Here is a 16009-nt window from a genome sequence, read left to right on the forward strand (position 1 = left end):
CTTGTAAAAGAATTTCGGATTCCAAGCTTAAATGGCTGCCATTTTGATGTATTTTTGCACTTGTACTTTTGTGTGAATGTGACAATAATTTTCGAACTAAAATCAGCTAAAAATAACTAAGAAAAATATAGCTAATTTGCAAACTTAAAATAAGACTAAAGTTTACAATTTATTCAAAGCATAAAATGAACTAGAATAAACTAGTTAATAAGAACAACAAGAAATTCAAGGGGTTGAATATCTTGCTGCCCAAGGATAGAATGCATAGCACCAATACATGATGCTACGTCTTGAACCAAAGAAATGTCCATAACCAAGTTGTTAGGCTTGGCTACAACATTCCCCCCTTCTTGAAAAGAGTTTGCCCTCAAACTCGGCAACTCTTCAAACTCATCATAGTAAAGCATCTCTTCCCATTGCTTGGGACGTTTAGTAGCCAAAGACCGCAGCAAGGATCCCAAAGTTCTATTAGTCACTTCGGTTTGACCATCTGTTTGAGGATGACTTGAAGTGCTAAAGTTCAATTTCGTGCCCATCTTCCTCCATAATGTAAGCCAAAAATGACTTAGAAATTTCGGATCACGATCACTCACCATGGATTTAGGTACACCATGTAAACGAACAATCTCATTGAAAAACAAGTTAGCAACAAAAAGCAAGAGGCAAAAGTGAATCATCACGTTTTGCATCTCAAACCTCATTTCCCCAAAAAAAGACTAAAGTTTACAATTTATTCAAAACACAAACCATGGCCGACATCCCACCCCCAAATATACAACTTGGTTATGGACATTTCTTTGGTTCAAGACGTAGCATCATGTATTGGTGCTATGCATTCTATCCTTCGGCAGCAAGATATTCAACCCCTTGAATTTCTTGTTGTTCTTATTAACTAGTTTATTCTAGTTCTTTTTATGCTTTGAATAAATTGTAAACTTTAGTCATTTTATGTTTGCAAATTAGTTATATTTTTTCTTAGTTCTTTTTAGCTGATTTTAGTTCGAAAAATATTGTCACATTCACACAAAAGTACAAGTGCAAAGATACATCAAAATGGCAGCCATTTAAGCTTGGAATCCGAAATTCTTTTACAAGGAATTTCAAAGCTTTGACTTGGGAGTTACAATCAGTTTTTCAAAGAGGAATTACAAGCCTTAACTTCAGCCTTCAAGTGGCCGTTGATATCAGTCAACATTGGAGCATCTTAAGCCTTAATTTCAGCCTTCAATTGGCTGTTTAATTCAGTCAGCTTTTGGAGCAACTAAAGGGCGTCCAAGTATACCCTTGTCCACATACATTCAAGCTAATTTCAAGGCTTGAAACAAGGAGGAGTTACACTTCACTTGCTGTTTGAATTGGGCGTGAAAAGGGGAGCTGTTTCATCTCCAAGCTGCTGCTTTGTGGGCGTGAATCAAGGGGGTGTTATACTCTCTTGTTTCTGATTTTATTTCACTCATAACTTGGAGGTTACAAACCGCCATTTGCTCTTGATGTATCTAGTTAAGTAAGGCTTCTTTTATTAATGTATCTAGGCTACAAAAACTGATATGTACTTAGTTTGGACGTGTAACAAGTGAGCTAAAAGCCACTTAATTCAGCTTGTACTTAAGATGTTTGCTCACTATAAATAGCAAGCAAATGTGAATGAAAAATCAGATTATTTCGAACAAACAACTTTGTCTTTACATTCGTTTCTTGGATTAGAAACAAACCTGAAATTCTTGGATTTAGGATTTCGTTCCTTTGCTTAGTTAGCTAGTTTAGGCTACTAGTTGGCTTGTGATCTTAGGAATCCAAACGTTTCTTAGTGGTGTGACTTTATCTAAGAAGCCTTTGGTTCTTTAGCCTTATCTATCCCTTGGTTTATCCCTTGTGTATTTCGAGTGTTACTCCAAATATACAACAGATCATCTGTGTGTTGATCATTCTGATCGGTTGATCATTCCGATCTGTTGATCATTCTTTTTAATCTATTGAGCGTTCTGGATCAGTTATTTAATATGTATTTCCTTAAGAATATCTATGTTGCACAGACTTGGATTTGGGTGTCGTGTCTGATATGGTGTCAGATCCTTCGAACTCCCGATTTTATAAAATTTCATATAAGACCACTATATATTTGGATGTCATGTCGTGATACTCTATGTACAACCGGGTGTCTTATACGCATACGTGTCTAAGTGTCCGACTCAACTATTTTGTGAAGACATTTTATGATTTCGAACTAAAATGAAGTGTCTAAGTGTCCTACCCATATGCGAGTGTCGAGGGCCTAACAAAAATGAAAAGTCCGTGTAAGGTGTAACATAGGTGTTAGGTTTGTTTAACTCATGATGAAGCAGTCTATAAGACAATAAGGGATTCAGCTTAAGAGGTGAACGTGTAGTGTTGTATGTCTGCTATTGCTGAAAAGTGTTAACAAGAGACCTTTATGTGTTGCAAAGGTCTAAGTTTTGGGTCTACAATTGTCTAGTGTTTGAAAATGCACGCCTAGAGGTGTCACGGGTCATGGGCTTTTTATGGTCCAGGCGAGGCGATTTCGATGAGGTGCAGCTAAGGTACACACAGGCGCAGCTTAAGGCGTACTGGGGCGCCCAAAGATTTGTTTCAAAAATATTTTATTGTTTATTATATGCGCCTCACTTATATATGGCGCAGCCTAGGTGCAAGGAACTCATAAACGCCTTGGTGTGCCTTTTTATACATTGCTGTTATCATATCGCAAGTCTTGTGGAGCAACTAGTCACTCATTCTCACATCGAGTTATGAACCACATTCTTGAGAGTAAACACTCATTCTTGAAATTTGAAGTATCAAAGTCTTCGCCGTTGAGCCTAGTTTGACTCTTGGTCGGCATATGAGGACAAATTTTAGGAAGCCTTCCCAAAGGTATGGTCGTGAAGACATAGTGGCTTTTGCACTATGTATTGATGAAGAGGTGGATATTTCTTAGTTGTCCAAGGAAGTTGTTTTATGTACTATATGCTCAATGGCTTGCCGCAATGGGAGATGATATGGAGTCTTTTCATAGGAATATGACTTGGGAACTTGTTTTAAGGCCTTTGGAGAAAAAGATCATCACTTGTAGATGAGTTTTCAAAGGGAAGGATATAACCAAGTATAGAGTTAGGGTAATTGCAAGAGGGTTTCTTTAGAAAAGGGAATTGACTACAAGGAGATTATATCGCAGGTAGCCAGACATACTTCCGTCATGGTGCGAGTAGTAATAGCTGTACATCAGACTTTGGAGCTTGAGCAACTATTTACGAAGTTCAACTACAACAAGAGTCCGTTTGATTTTTGTGTGTATTACATCAAGATGGAAGGTGTTTTGTAGCTCTGCGTATGCTATGTTTTGCACTAAGTCTGTCTTTCCATACGCTAGGAAGGAGCATTGGCAAGCTATGTGGTACCTTAGAGGTACATCTAATGAATGTTCAAATCTGGAGTAATTTCTAACGTTATTTGGATTTGCTGCTAACTATTCGAAGCTATTAGTTTCCCTTCAGGTCTGTTATGTTTTGGGAACAATCTTGTAATCTAACTATCTCATATAGAGTCTTTGGCAATCATTTTATTGATCGGATTATGTTGATTAAATCTGTGTAATTTGTTGATTATTCTAGATTTGTAATCAAATACAGAGGGAGTATAAAAAACAAATGTTATTGTATAATATATTGTTAGATTCGTCATAATGTATAATTTCGTAATATCAATTTTTTTTTTGTTTATTTTTATTTTTATTTTTTTATTTTTTATGGTTTTATTAACATGTAATTAGATATTTTAATGGCAAAGTTGTGTCTTAACATGCGTGTTTGGTTAAAGTGTAATACTTAAAAAACACGGATAGAGTAAATTGTTGCAAGTAAAAAAAAAAGGTGGAGGAAGTATATATATATATATATATATATATTGGGCTTTTATTAATTGAGCTTAATTGGGAACCGGAACCTATATTAACCGCGTACCGAACCAGAATCAGAACCGAAACCGAAACCTGTTGCAACAAGTGAGCAATTTAATTACTCGAAACCAAAACTTGCTTTCGGAACCAAAACCTGATTAGGTTTCGGTTCTGATTCAGGGTACCCAAATTTTTTGCTTCCCCCCCTCCCCATGGTGAGCCAAGTAAATGTGTGAATTTCTTGTTGATTTCGCTTTTCTTTCTTGCATCCGTTATAACACAAACTTTATACAACTTTTCTTTTGTGTGGTACACTATTCTTCTATGCGAGTTTGTCTTGTTGACTGAAAGATGGGGTTAATGTTTTTTGTAGACCCTTAAGGTTGAATTCCTGCACATGTAAAGCACTTCCAAGTTGTCTTAATGAAAATAAACCTTGTTCAAATGGACCACCATGGCCTACTTTGCTATGTTTAAGACTCTAAAGAATTGATGCCTTCAATTGTTAATTTCTCATAATAAATTTTGTGTCTGATCTTTATTGCTGCAGAGTGCAAATGGCTTGGGTTTGAGAGCTGTGTTTGAAAAATATAATTGCAAAGTTACAATGAAATTTCCTGATGAAACTGTCTCCAAATGGGTAATTCTATTTAGTTGCTTTATAGGGCTGAAAATTGGTTTTATGTCAACATCATCTTCCCCATGTTATAATTCTGTTCTAAGACTTGCTGCTAAGATGCCTATAATTTTGTACAGAATGACCCTAAAACAGGAGAGGCTGAAGGCTTGTCCCATGAATTCAATCTTTGTGAAGCTGTGGCGACCTGGGAACAGGTTAGCTGACTTTTTCATGTATCATTTATTCTTTAAACAGTAAGGAGGTAAAGAAGAGTTTTATGCACAATTTTGAGTTAGAAGTTGTCATTCAAAATCTTCAATATTATATTGTTTCCCTGTTACACGGAGGAGAAAGAAAGGGAAAAAAGAAAAAAAAAAAATGTTCACAATCTTGTTTATGAATCATTTTATTGATCGTTTTGTTGAGAACTTTCAGTCATGATTTAATGCGATGCTCTTGATTGATCTGTTATTTAGTGAGCTGAATTTCTCAGGTTAGAAATAGTACAACAGTCTTGACAAAGGAGTATATTGATGCTCTGCCTAATGGCTGGGAGGATTATGCATGGAAAAGGATCAACAAGGGAATCCAGCTGTAAGTTTTTCTTACGCATAATAAGAGATGCCATCTTGATGTACTTATTATTGCTAAGTATATCACAGAAGATATATTGCCTTACCCTTTGTTTGGATTGAAGGAAATGGAGGGAAAGGAAGGGAATTAGAGGAGGGATGGAGTATCTTTCATTTGTATAACAAATGAGGAAGGAAGCGAATTGGAGGGGAGAAAAGTAGAGGAATTAAATTGTAAGAAATTGATTTCTCTAACAATGGAGAGATTAGGAAGGAAACTCATCATTCTTCTCCTCCCTTCCTCGCCTTCTTTACCTTGCCCATTCTTTATCTAAACAAACTTTTACTGATTAATTGCTAATGTCTCAAGTATGGACATTGTCTCTTGAATGGAGTATAAGCAAGACAGATCTGCCTATCGTGGGGGGGGGGGGGGGGGGGGTTTGGGGGGTTCAGGACAGGAGAAGGGAATATATCAAATGTTCGTTTTACTCAATTTGTGTCATGTAATACCTGAATTGCCTGGTAGCCTCTCTGTAAAACCGCCAGTCCAACATGAATTTTTTTGAGTTGCAGAAATAATTGCCTAAACAAGGCCCTTTGCATGGAGAAACTCTCTCTGGTTCTTCCTCTTACACCTCCTTATTATCCGAAGCAGTTTCACCATTGTGCTGTGGTAGGGAATTCTGCAGATCTTCTGAAAACCAAGTTTGGCCAAGAGATAGACTCTTTTGATGCTGTTTTCCGACAGAATGGTGCACCTATTCAGGTCTTAAAGCTTCTATAAAATGTACTTGATATGCAATGATTCACTTCTAATTATTGGTTTCTTGGATATGCAACAGAACTATTCTGAATATGTAGGCTCAAAGAGTACATTCCGTCTTCTGAATAGAGGGTCTGCAAAAGCTCTAGATAAAGTTGCTGAGCTGTATGGTACAAACTTTACTTGACTTCTTTGAAGTTTAATCAATATGCTTTAGAGTATCTGATAAGATCATCTTGCAGATGCTGGAAAGGAGGCCTTGATAGTTAAAACAACTATTCATGACATAATGAGCAAAATGATCCGGGTTTGTATTCATTCCCTTATTTCTTTTATTTTCCCCTTGGTTTAAGAGCAGTGCTTTTTCCTTTAGTCAGTTGTAATTTGAGCCAACATCCATCTCTTTCAGTCTAATTATACATACTTGGGAAATGTATACTCTCTGGCTTTTCCCTTCATTTTTATTTTTGGAAATTGTGAATTTGGACAAGTAAAAGGGGGTGTGTTTTATAATAATAGTAGCAGGACTGTTTATAACAAACTCAAATTGATTTAAAAATGCTCATGATATCTGCGATTTTTCCGTTTCCTTGATCAACTATCACTGGTAGTGTGTTCTTGCTGTCCCTGAGCTATCTACACCTACTTTATTGTACTAAATTTGTTTTACCTGCCTTTTGCAGGAAATTCCTATTCTCAATCCTGTATATCTCATGTTAGGTACATCCTTTGGTTCATCTGCTAAAGGAACGGGACTTAAAGCGCTGGAGTTTGCACTTTCTATATGTGACACAGTGGATATCTATGGCTTCACTGTTGATCCGGGTTATGAAGAATGGTAATACTGAATAATGCTGTCATGATTATGAGCTTCCATTTTGCTCCATAAATCAGTAATGAAAGTGTATTAGCTCTTGTTCTGATTGACAACTGTTGACAATCTCAGGACTAGGTATTTTTCTGAATCCCGTGGAGGTCATACTCCTTTACATGGTCGAGCGTACTACCAGATGATGGAGTGCTTGGGTGTGAGTGTCACGTGCAATTTATTTATTTATTTTTTTCTGCGTTTCATTTGCTTTCTTTCATTCTAAAGACTGTATCTATCAGACAACAGAGCATTAGCCACTTTTATCTCCCTTAACATGAAAGTTACCTAAATTATATTGTTTACATCCAATCTGATGACAAGCCTTTTTGTCATGTGGAAAATACAATTGTGCTATATTTTCTCAGCTATTGAAATGTGAACTATGCTATTCAAACACTGCATCTTTGTTTGGCTAGTATTTGTAATTTAGGCCAGCTAAGATAATAAGAAATGACTTTCTTTTGTCGACTATAAGAAAAAGAACAATCCTTGACATTTTTGTTTTTTCATTTTGTAGCTGATCAAAATTCATTCTCCCATGCGTTCTGACCCAAATCGTGTTGTGAAGTGGCTTCCCAGCTCTAGCATTATTGCTGCTGCAAGGATTGCATCTGAGAAGATATTGGCGTAAGTAATCTTGAAGGAATTTGCCTCTTCTTTTCTGCACGAAGATTTAGATGTAAGCTTGTTCCTTGGGTATATCTGCGTATTATTTGATGTCACCCTTGAAATTAATTTTAGAGTAAATGAAGCATATGGATATGCTTATGTTACTTGATGCTTATATTGAGAAGTTTTCTCCCACATAACAGTTTCAATACTTTACAGGAGAGTTGGAGCTGGCTCGACCGATCCACTAAGTCAATGTTCCATAATAAAGAAGCAGCAAATCGATCGGAGGCCTAAAGCAACCCTCCGGAAGGCAGCTCTTGAGCACCAAAAATATGTCAAAGGCGCAACACTGTATCCTGTTGAGCATAATCCTGGCCATGGCTTACTTTGCACAGTACCTCAGTAATTAGTTCTGCTGCTGGCCATGTTCTGAACAGACAAGACAGTAATTCTGTCAAAAAAAAGAAAAAAAAAAAACTGACAAGAAAGTGAAGTTTCGGAGAGATGGAGTAACTTGTGGATTTATCGCGCAATTGAGTGTGTTTGGACCACTATTTATATATCCTGGTGGGTACAAGGGGCAGAGCATTTTTGTCATGTAATTGCTTTTAATACATATACATAGAACTAGTGCGTGGCCCGGGGAGTGGCTTAGGTTTTACTTTGAATAATTGTTGGATACATGGAACTAGTGTGTGGCTCGGACAATGACTTAGGTTTTTACATTGAACAATTGTTGGATAGAAAAGTTCATATTTTTGTTATTTTTTAATTTGTTTTAATCTAGCTATTTATTTAGTTGTATTAGCTTTTCATCTAACCTATGAATCTATATATTTAGCTTAGCTTATGAATTGTATGATTTTGAATAATTTTCCTCGTCTTTTTGGAGGTTATTTTTGTAAGAAAAATCATATACGTTCATTGTTGATGTGATTCAAGTATGTTCAACCAGTAGTTATTAATGATTGACAAATATGTTGTAATGTACAATGATATATATTGAAAACAAAGACAATAATAAAATTATTGAAAAACAAAATTTATTTTATAATAATATTTAATCTGTCTTGTATATATTAGTTGATTTACTTCGATAAGTATAAGCAAATACTACGTAATATAATTGATTTTAAAAAATATAAGTAATTAAGTGCTTATTAATCCATGTATTAAAGTATATACTGCCTTCGTTTTGTAATAATCAAAATTTGGCTTTTGCACTATTCATGTGCTTATTTTTATTATTCTTTTTACCAATATATAAAAAACCTATGTTGTTATGTAATATATTTTTGGATTAGTCATTCTATATATTTTTCATTATATTAGCCTTCTATTAATATATAATTTCAAATATTAACGGTCAAAGTTATGAATTGACATGTGTGTTAGTTAAAGTGTTACGATTATTATAAAACGGATTGGAGGGAGTATATATATACTTATGATTCTAGTATAAAATCATGATGATCAATTAGTTGTCGAGAAGATAAGGCTTCTAATTCATATATTTTATTCCATTAGAAGATGCTCGTAATCGTGCTTGTACTATTAATTCATAAACGTTTTTAATGGTTCAAAACTACATACAAGATCTTCTTTTATGATAAAGTAGGGCTACAAAAGTAGCTTATTTATTTTAATAGACAAACTCAGCATGCAGGGCTACATGCATGTATGATCGCAAGCTTGGTGGTGCAGTATCCAGCAGGTTGATCTACGACGACACACATGTACCGCTAAAGTAGCGGTTGCAGGTTGAGCCGGAACAACACTAATTATTTGGTAGAACATCACAAGCTTCTCCGGCTGCTGAGCACGACAATGGTACGCTCTGGGCAGCCGCACCATAGGCCATCATAAAAATGATGGCCATAGTAAGCAGCAAGAGAACCTCAATACATTTCTTTGTATTCATCTTTATTTGATTATATGATATGTGTCTTTTAATTTGTTTTCTTTTGGTGCTAATTTGAATCTCTTTTTATAGCCTTCAAAACAAAACGTCGTACGTCTTAGAATTTTTACCACTTACCACCTACAATAGTTGCTGGTTTAGGAATTACCACCTACAGTTTTTTTTTTTTTTTTTTTTTTTTTGAATTTTACCACCTACTATTTTTTAAAATATCAAAACTTCCCACCTAATTGGCTCCAAACTGAAGTGTGATGTCATGTGGAGCCCACTAACTACCTTCTTACCCTATTTCCTTCTTTTCTTTCTTTCGCTTTCGATTTCTCATTCCCCTATATTGTTCTCCTCTCAAAATTGAGAAAAAACTTCAAATTAAATTACATATTCATGTTAATTATTGGGACTTGTTATTCATCGCCCGCAAATCTCTACATAAAGCCCACATTTTATAATTTTTTGACAAATTTGCCCTTTTTATAATTTTAACGGAAGATAAATTTTTCGCACTAAAAAAATGTGGAGCAGCACCGGATCGCCGAGGATCACCGGAGAATCGCCGTCGTCATCGGAAAACGAGGTTCGTAACGCATCGTAAGGACGAAATGGTGGCTGGCGCCTAGCCAAAAGGCCATGCCGTGGTTGTGGCGCCTAGCCAGGACGCCGCCACCGTGGTCACGGCGCCTGGTTGAGAAGCCTCGACCATAGTAGTGGCGCGTGGCCAGGACGCCGCAGCCACGGCCAAGGCGCCTGGCCACCACGCCGCCACCATGGCGGCGGCGTCCTGACCAGGCGCCCGGCCGTGGCTCCGGCGTCCTGGCCAGGCGCCAGTAGGGGAATAATTTTTTTTTTTTTTTTTTTTTTATTTTATTTTTTAATTTAATCCCCTTTTTTTTTTTTGTTTGTTTTTGTTAATTTAATCTTAATGTAATTATATTTATACGTTATATGTTATTGTTACAGGATTATGGTGGAGACGGAAATGATTACAGTGGGATTTTTGTACATGATGGCCTGTTCGAAGATGCTCAACAAGCGATTGATTGGGCAAAACAGGTTGCAATTAGATCAGGCTTTTGTTTAGTAGTAGCAACTCATAAATCTCAACGGGATGGTAGAATGGATCGCATTTTGAGATGCGACCGTTATCGCAAAAGAGAAGAACGAGATTTCAGTAAAGCGATTCGGTTTGACTCAAAGCGGAAAGGTTGTGGGTGTCAGTTCCGAGTTAAGGTTCGACAACATCAAAGGCGTGACGGTTGGGAAGTGAAGGGTTACGACAAATGGGGATATCACAACCATGAGCTGATAGCATACAAAGTGGGGCATCGGCAGTTAAGCGGCCTAAGTCCAGCTGCGAAACTAGTTGTAAAAGAAATGAGTGATGCTCAAGTGAAGCCCGCTAAAATATTAGCGTCTGTGTTAGAGAAATTCCCGAAGACCAGCCAAACCGAAGACACATCTACAACGTCAGACAGAAATTGAGGTTTTGAACGGTCAGAGGGAAGGAACCCTATACAGCAGCTTCTGCACCAGGCACAAGCACGTGGTTACCTTTACTGGTTTGAATCTGACGAAGACACATCGGAGGTAACTCATTTGTTCCTTGTCCATCCTGATTGTGCTGATATGATTTCGTCTTGGCCATCTGTGATTTTGATCGATTCAACGTACAAGACAAACAAGTACAAGTTCCCACTGGTTGAGATGGTTGGGATGGCTCCAACGAACCAGAACTTTCTGATTGGTTATGCAGTCATGAAGGATGAGACGGCTGCGAGTTACCGTTGGGTGTTGGAAAAGTTGAGAAACTACATCGGCCCAAATGTACAGCCATCGCCATCGTAAGTGATTGTGAGGGAGGTCTTTTTGCCCCTATAGCGGAGCTGTTTCCGGAGTCGAGCCATTTACTGTGCACATGGCACATCAACAACTGCGTGAAAGTCAAAGCCTACAACCTTTTCAACAAGAACTTAGATTCAGCAGAGAGATTGGTAAATGGTAAGTGGCGGAAGATCCTGCAAGCTACCACGGAGGCAGAGTACGATCGAGCCTTGGAAAACTTAAAGGATGCGTACAAGTGGTGCCCGCCAATCGTAGACTATGTGATGCATAGTGGGTACCTCAGAGGGAAAAGTTTTGTCAAATATTGGACGAACCAAGTTCTTCATTTTGGGAACACTACGACATGCAGAGTCGAGAGCGCTCATAGAGCTTTGAAGGACTGGATTGATTCTTCACGGCTGCTCTGGATACACTGTTCGAGAGAATAAACAAGACTATTGATACTCAGAGGAACGGCATCAAGAACTATCTCGAGGACTCCAGACGACGACATGGCATGTTGTATGGCCATTTCATATTTAAGATTCTCCACGGTCGTGTGTCACACCACTGTTTGGGGTTGATTCTGAGCGAGTATACCAGGATGAGGGAGTTGGGCGATGAAGTGGCTATTCGGTGCGGATGTGCTATATCAATGACTCATGGATTACCTTGTGCATGCACCATTCACCGCGTAATTACGCAAGACAGGGCGTCGTTACATGTCGATCAGGTTCATCCATTCTGGCGGACGCTCGTTATCGAGAGCATGCTGTTCCGCATACGGTTCACCGTGAACAGGAGGAGTTGGAGCAGTTTCAGATGATGTTTGACCAAGTGTCCTCCAGTCACCTTCGATCATTCGTAGTGCTACACACATACTTCATGACATGTTCAATACATCGTGTTTGGATACCGAGGAACCGGAAGGGGTCGAGCGACCTAGGGGTCGACAACCACGGCGGAACAGGAGTGCGTTTGAGTACATTCGCGGTCGTGGCCGTGGCGTGGCCGTGGTCGTACATCCTCATCAAGTGGCAGCCAATCATCGTCGTCGGTGAATATGCCCGGCACCGGTAAGACATTCGACTTGCCTTTCTTTTGTTGACTGTTTGATTAGTTTACTGTTGACTTGTTTATTGTGTTTATTGATGTGTGTAACAGGGAGAATGGACATTGAACATTTTCCATATAAGGACAGGATCCCTAATATCATGATGCCATTCTTGGACGGGTGGAATGATGTCATTGCAGATGGTAACTGCGGATTTCGGGTTGTGGCGGATGTGTTTCAAATGGGTGAAGACAACTTACGGTTTAGTGCGGCAGTTGATGTACAGTGAAATCGCATCAAACCGAGATGTGTATGGCCATGTGTACGGCGAGGACTTGGATAGGTCTCTGCAGCGTATCCGGTGGGGAGGGGGACCTTGCGGTCAAAATCATTGGTTCGATGCGCCACTTGATCTCTTTGCCGTTGCAAACATCTACAAGTGTGCAGTCATGCATTTCGGCCTTGGTTTACATAGTCGAGCCTATTATCATGTACAACGGTTTCTGCCTGGTGTTCGCGCGAGACCGTCACCAGACCGGTAAGGGACGTTGTTATTGGATTTCTTGGGCCGTCATACAGACATTTTATCCGATTAGACATGTCACCCGATTTTCCGGACCCAAATATCATACCGAAGTGGTATGAGAATTCGTAGAGCAAGCGTGGAGGGTTGGGATGCTTTGTACCATGCTCGCGGTGCAACAGTGGAACAATTTAATTGCCATGTAGTTTTTGTTGATGTACACCTACCTTTTACTATGAGGCCTTGTATTGTCAATACTATGTCATTTCTATGTGTTCATTTTTAAAAGATAATGTTTCATTTTAAAAACTAACAACAATAATTTCAAATATTACAAAATAAAAATGATAATATTGAATTTTAAAAACTAAGAACAATAATGTCAAATATTACAAACTAAAAAGATAATGTCTAATTTCAAAATATCAGTAATCCTCTGTGAGCCCACTGCCACTGCTCAAGGGTCCGTTCCAGATCGTCAATAACAGCTCTGCTGATGCACTCGTCAGGCAGTCCCTTTCCTCAAAAAGTCGGTGTCCCAACTGCATAATCTTGCCCATCCACTACACAAAACAAAAACATGAAACGACGTATTATACATATATATATTAAAATAAGAGAACAACAAATAAAAGATGAGACGTACCGCATAAGAGGCAGTGGCAGGTGGCACATCGTCATCATCTGCGTCGTCGATGTCTTTGATCAACCTCGGGTGCGAGTGCCGGATGTACCATTCCATGTAGTGCTGGTCACACATGGCAGTCACCCCACTTGGCGGCCGCTGCAGCTCCGCCGTCCATAGGCGGGCAACCATCGGAAACTGCTCCCACATAGATATCATGTTTGACGGCCATTGGACGACGTACTCCTTCGACGACGCAGATCGTACCGCCTTACTGGGCCATGCCGGTGGAGGTGGGACAACTTGGACAAATCCAAGCTGGCGAAGACAGCGCTGCGGCATGTACGCCTCTACGATCTCGCGATACTGAATCAGTCCAGTGTAGAGGGTCCTGGGTACCCTATTACTAGGGTTCTGGCCGAAAGGCATCCAGTTCACCTGCACATTATTTAAAATCAGTAAACAGTCATAAAATAAAGCATCAGATTGTAAAAGTAGAAATAATTTAATCACTGTACCTCTAAGGGGGACATCCTGTCAAGCGATAACCGTATGGAGCGCAGGCGGTCAACGGACTTCTTCTCGACACGCGGACTCCACGCACAGGCACGTGGCTGGCCATCACCAATGGGAACCGGGTCGCGGTGTGGTCGAAACGCAGGAAAATACTCGTATATCCAGGTCTGTAACAACGTCAGACATCCAGTGATACCTGCTGCATCAGCCCGGCTCGAGAATCCTAACTGGCGATACAGATACGCCAGCGTAGCCGACCCCCAAGAAAACTGGCCTACTCTGTCGGGCTCACACGCGTCAACTATGTCGCGTGGCCTGAGCTTGTTCCCGCTCTTATCCGGAAACAAGGTACACCCGAAAAGAAGAAAAACATATGCAGCCAGCTGTGTGTCCTGCGTCCTACGTGCCGTAGGGTGCAAACATCGCTGCAAGACGGCTGCGATCTTAACGCCGCCGTGATCCCACACACCAAGTGCCGATGTGTACAGCGCAGCCCTATCCACCGCCAACAGCTCCGCTAGTAAATCTGCCTGATCCGCATCAGTGACGACAGATGCTCGGTTTCCCTCCACGGGAATCCCAAGGATGGCCTCGACGTCATGCAACATGATCGTCATCTCACCGAACGGAAGGTGGAACGAGTTCGTATCCGGCTGCCATCGCTCAACGAAAGCCGTGATCAGCGTCCAGTCAATCCTATCGTGCATGGTGGCAGGAAGGTGACTCACTCTAGTGGCCCTCAATCGCCCGACCATCTCGCTCTCCTCCGGCCAAGCATCAGCCCAGCTACACAAAAACCTACAAGTCTTTTCCCGGGTTTGGCATTTCAAAATGCCTGTATCCAAAGCCCTCTCCTGGTCCTCCCAAATACGGGTAGCGATGTGTCCTAAAAAGCTAGGAATCACACTCCCGTCTATAGGTCCCCCGGCCACCTCACCCCTCACCATCCAAGAATCATTAACGGCCCTCGACCGTTTTCTGCTACCCGCAGACACAGTGGACGCAGATGATGTGCCAGATCTACTAACAAACCTACCATCTCGACCCTTACGCACATCTACCCTATGCGTCTCATACGTATCATCAAGTCTCTGACTGAATGGACCGTAATCATCATATGGTCCACTCTGATCGTCGACATCCTCATCTGCATCATCCTCGTCCTCGACCTCCTCCTCCTCGACCTCCTCCTCCTCCTCCTCATCATCATCATCTTGATCGTCCGCAGAACAGTGCACCCGTTCTCTGCGGGCCGAGGCCGAAATACCACGGGATCTAACGTGTCTGGGCCCCGAGCTCTCCATTGAGTAGATCGTACTCCTCACGACGTCAATACTCTTCCCCGCACCAGGTCTAAATTGCGATGCCTAACTCCAAGTAAATAACGAAACATAATAACGAAAACAAATTAAAAAAAGTCGAAAATAAACACAAAAGCAAATAAACAAGTCACGGAAATAAAATTATAAACATAAAAAATATAAAATTAAAACAAATAAAAAAACAAAATTTAAAAAAAAAAGATAAAAAAAAAGGGAACATACAATTTAAAAAAAAGAAAAACAAATTTTTAAAAAAAAAAAAAATCGAAAATAAAATTTAAAATTAAAAAAAAAACAAAAAAAAAAATTTAAAAAAAACCACGGCGGAGCGCCTAGGCAAGGCGCCCATACGGTGGTGGCGGCGCCAAGCCCAGACGCCACTACCACGGCGGCGGCGCAGAGGCTAGGCGCCACAGCCGTGGTGGTGGCGTCTGGGCTTGGCGCCGCCACCACCGTAAGGGCGCCTTGCCTAGGCGCCTCCGCCGTGGTGTTGGCGTCTCCCCTTGGCGCCCCACCGTCGCCGGAGGTTTTTTTTTTAAAAAAAAATTACAAAAATTAAAAAATTTACCTTCTGGCCGGCAAACCGCCTTCCGCCCACCGCCCGCCGCCACTTCCTTGCCGGGCCGCCTCGACATAGCTCTGGAAATAATTTAGAGAGAGAAAGTGGAAGTAGAGAGTAGAGAGAGAAATTGTGTGTTTTTTAGTATGAGGGCAAAAGTGTCATTTCACTCTTATTTTGTGGCTTTATGTAGGAATTTGCGGGCGATGTTTAACAGTTCACTAATTATTTCACGAATTGAAGTTTTTGAGTTGAGAACGAAGTAGGTGGGAAGTTTTGATGTTTTTAAAAAATAGTAGGTGATAAAATTAAAAAAAAAAA

The 16009-nt window shown here is 40.1% G+C and overlaps 2 protein-coding genes across 3 annotated transcripts; one reads left to right on the forward strand and one right to left on the reverse strand.

The window, feature by feature from the left end:
- The first annotated feature begins 4439 nt into the window (after window positions 1-4439).
- On the forward strand, window positions 4440-8222 carry LOC110732107 (sialyltransferase-like protein 4). 2 transcript variants are annotated; one of them, XM_021912023.1, is made up of 10 exons: window positions 4440-4550; window positions 4667-4744; window positions 5023-5123; window positions 5678-5870; window positions 5947-6037; window positions 6110-6174; window positions 6551-6705; window positions 6814-6895; window positions 7256-7365; window positions 7567-8222. In XM_021912023.1, the coding sequence occupies exons 1-10, from the start codon at window positions 4518-4520 to the stop codon at window positions 7754-7756; spliced, it is 1098 nt and encodes a 365-aa protein (XP_021767715.1). In that variant the 5' UTR covers window positions 4440-4517; the 3' UTR covers window positions 7757-8222. The 2 variants fall into 2 exon arrangements, with proteins under 2 accessions (XP_021767715.1, XP_021767716.1); XM_021912024.1 differs by having other exon boundaries at window positions 7256-7417; window positions 7567-7696.
- A 4869-nt stretch (window positions 8223-13091) lies between these two features.
- LOC110732106 lies at window positions 13092-14033 on the reverse strand. The gene is made up of 3 exons (XM_021912022.1): window positions 13810-14033; window positions 13313-13729; window positions 13092-13229 (listed from the first exon to the last, which is right to left on the reverse strand). The coding sequence occupies exons 1-3, from the start codon at window positions 13822-13824 to the stop codon at window positions 13092-13094; spliced, it is 570 nt and encodes a 189-aa protein (XP_021767714.1). The 5' UTR covers window positions 13825-14033.
- Window positions 14034-16009: the final 1976 nt, after the last annotated feature.

This window comes from Chenopodium quinoa, unplaced genomic scaffold, assembly GCF_001683475.1.
Source record: "Chenopodium quinoa cultivar QQ74 unplaced genomic scaffold, ASM168347v1, whole genome shotgun sequence".
In the NCBI taxonomy this organism is placed as follows: Eukaryota; Viridiplantae; Streptophyta; class Magnoliopsida; order Caryophyllales; family Amaranthaceae; genus Chenopodium; species Chenopodium quinoa.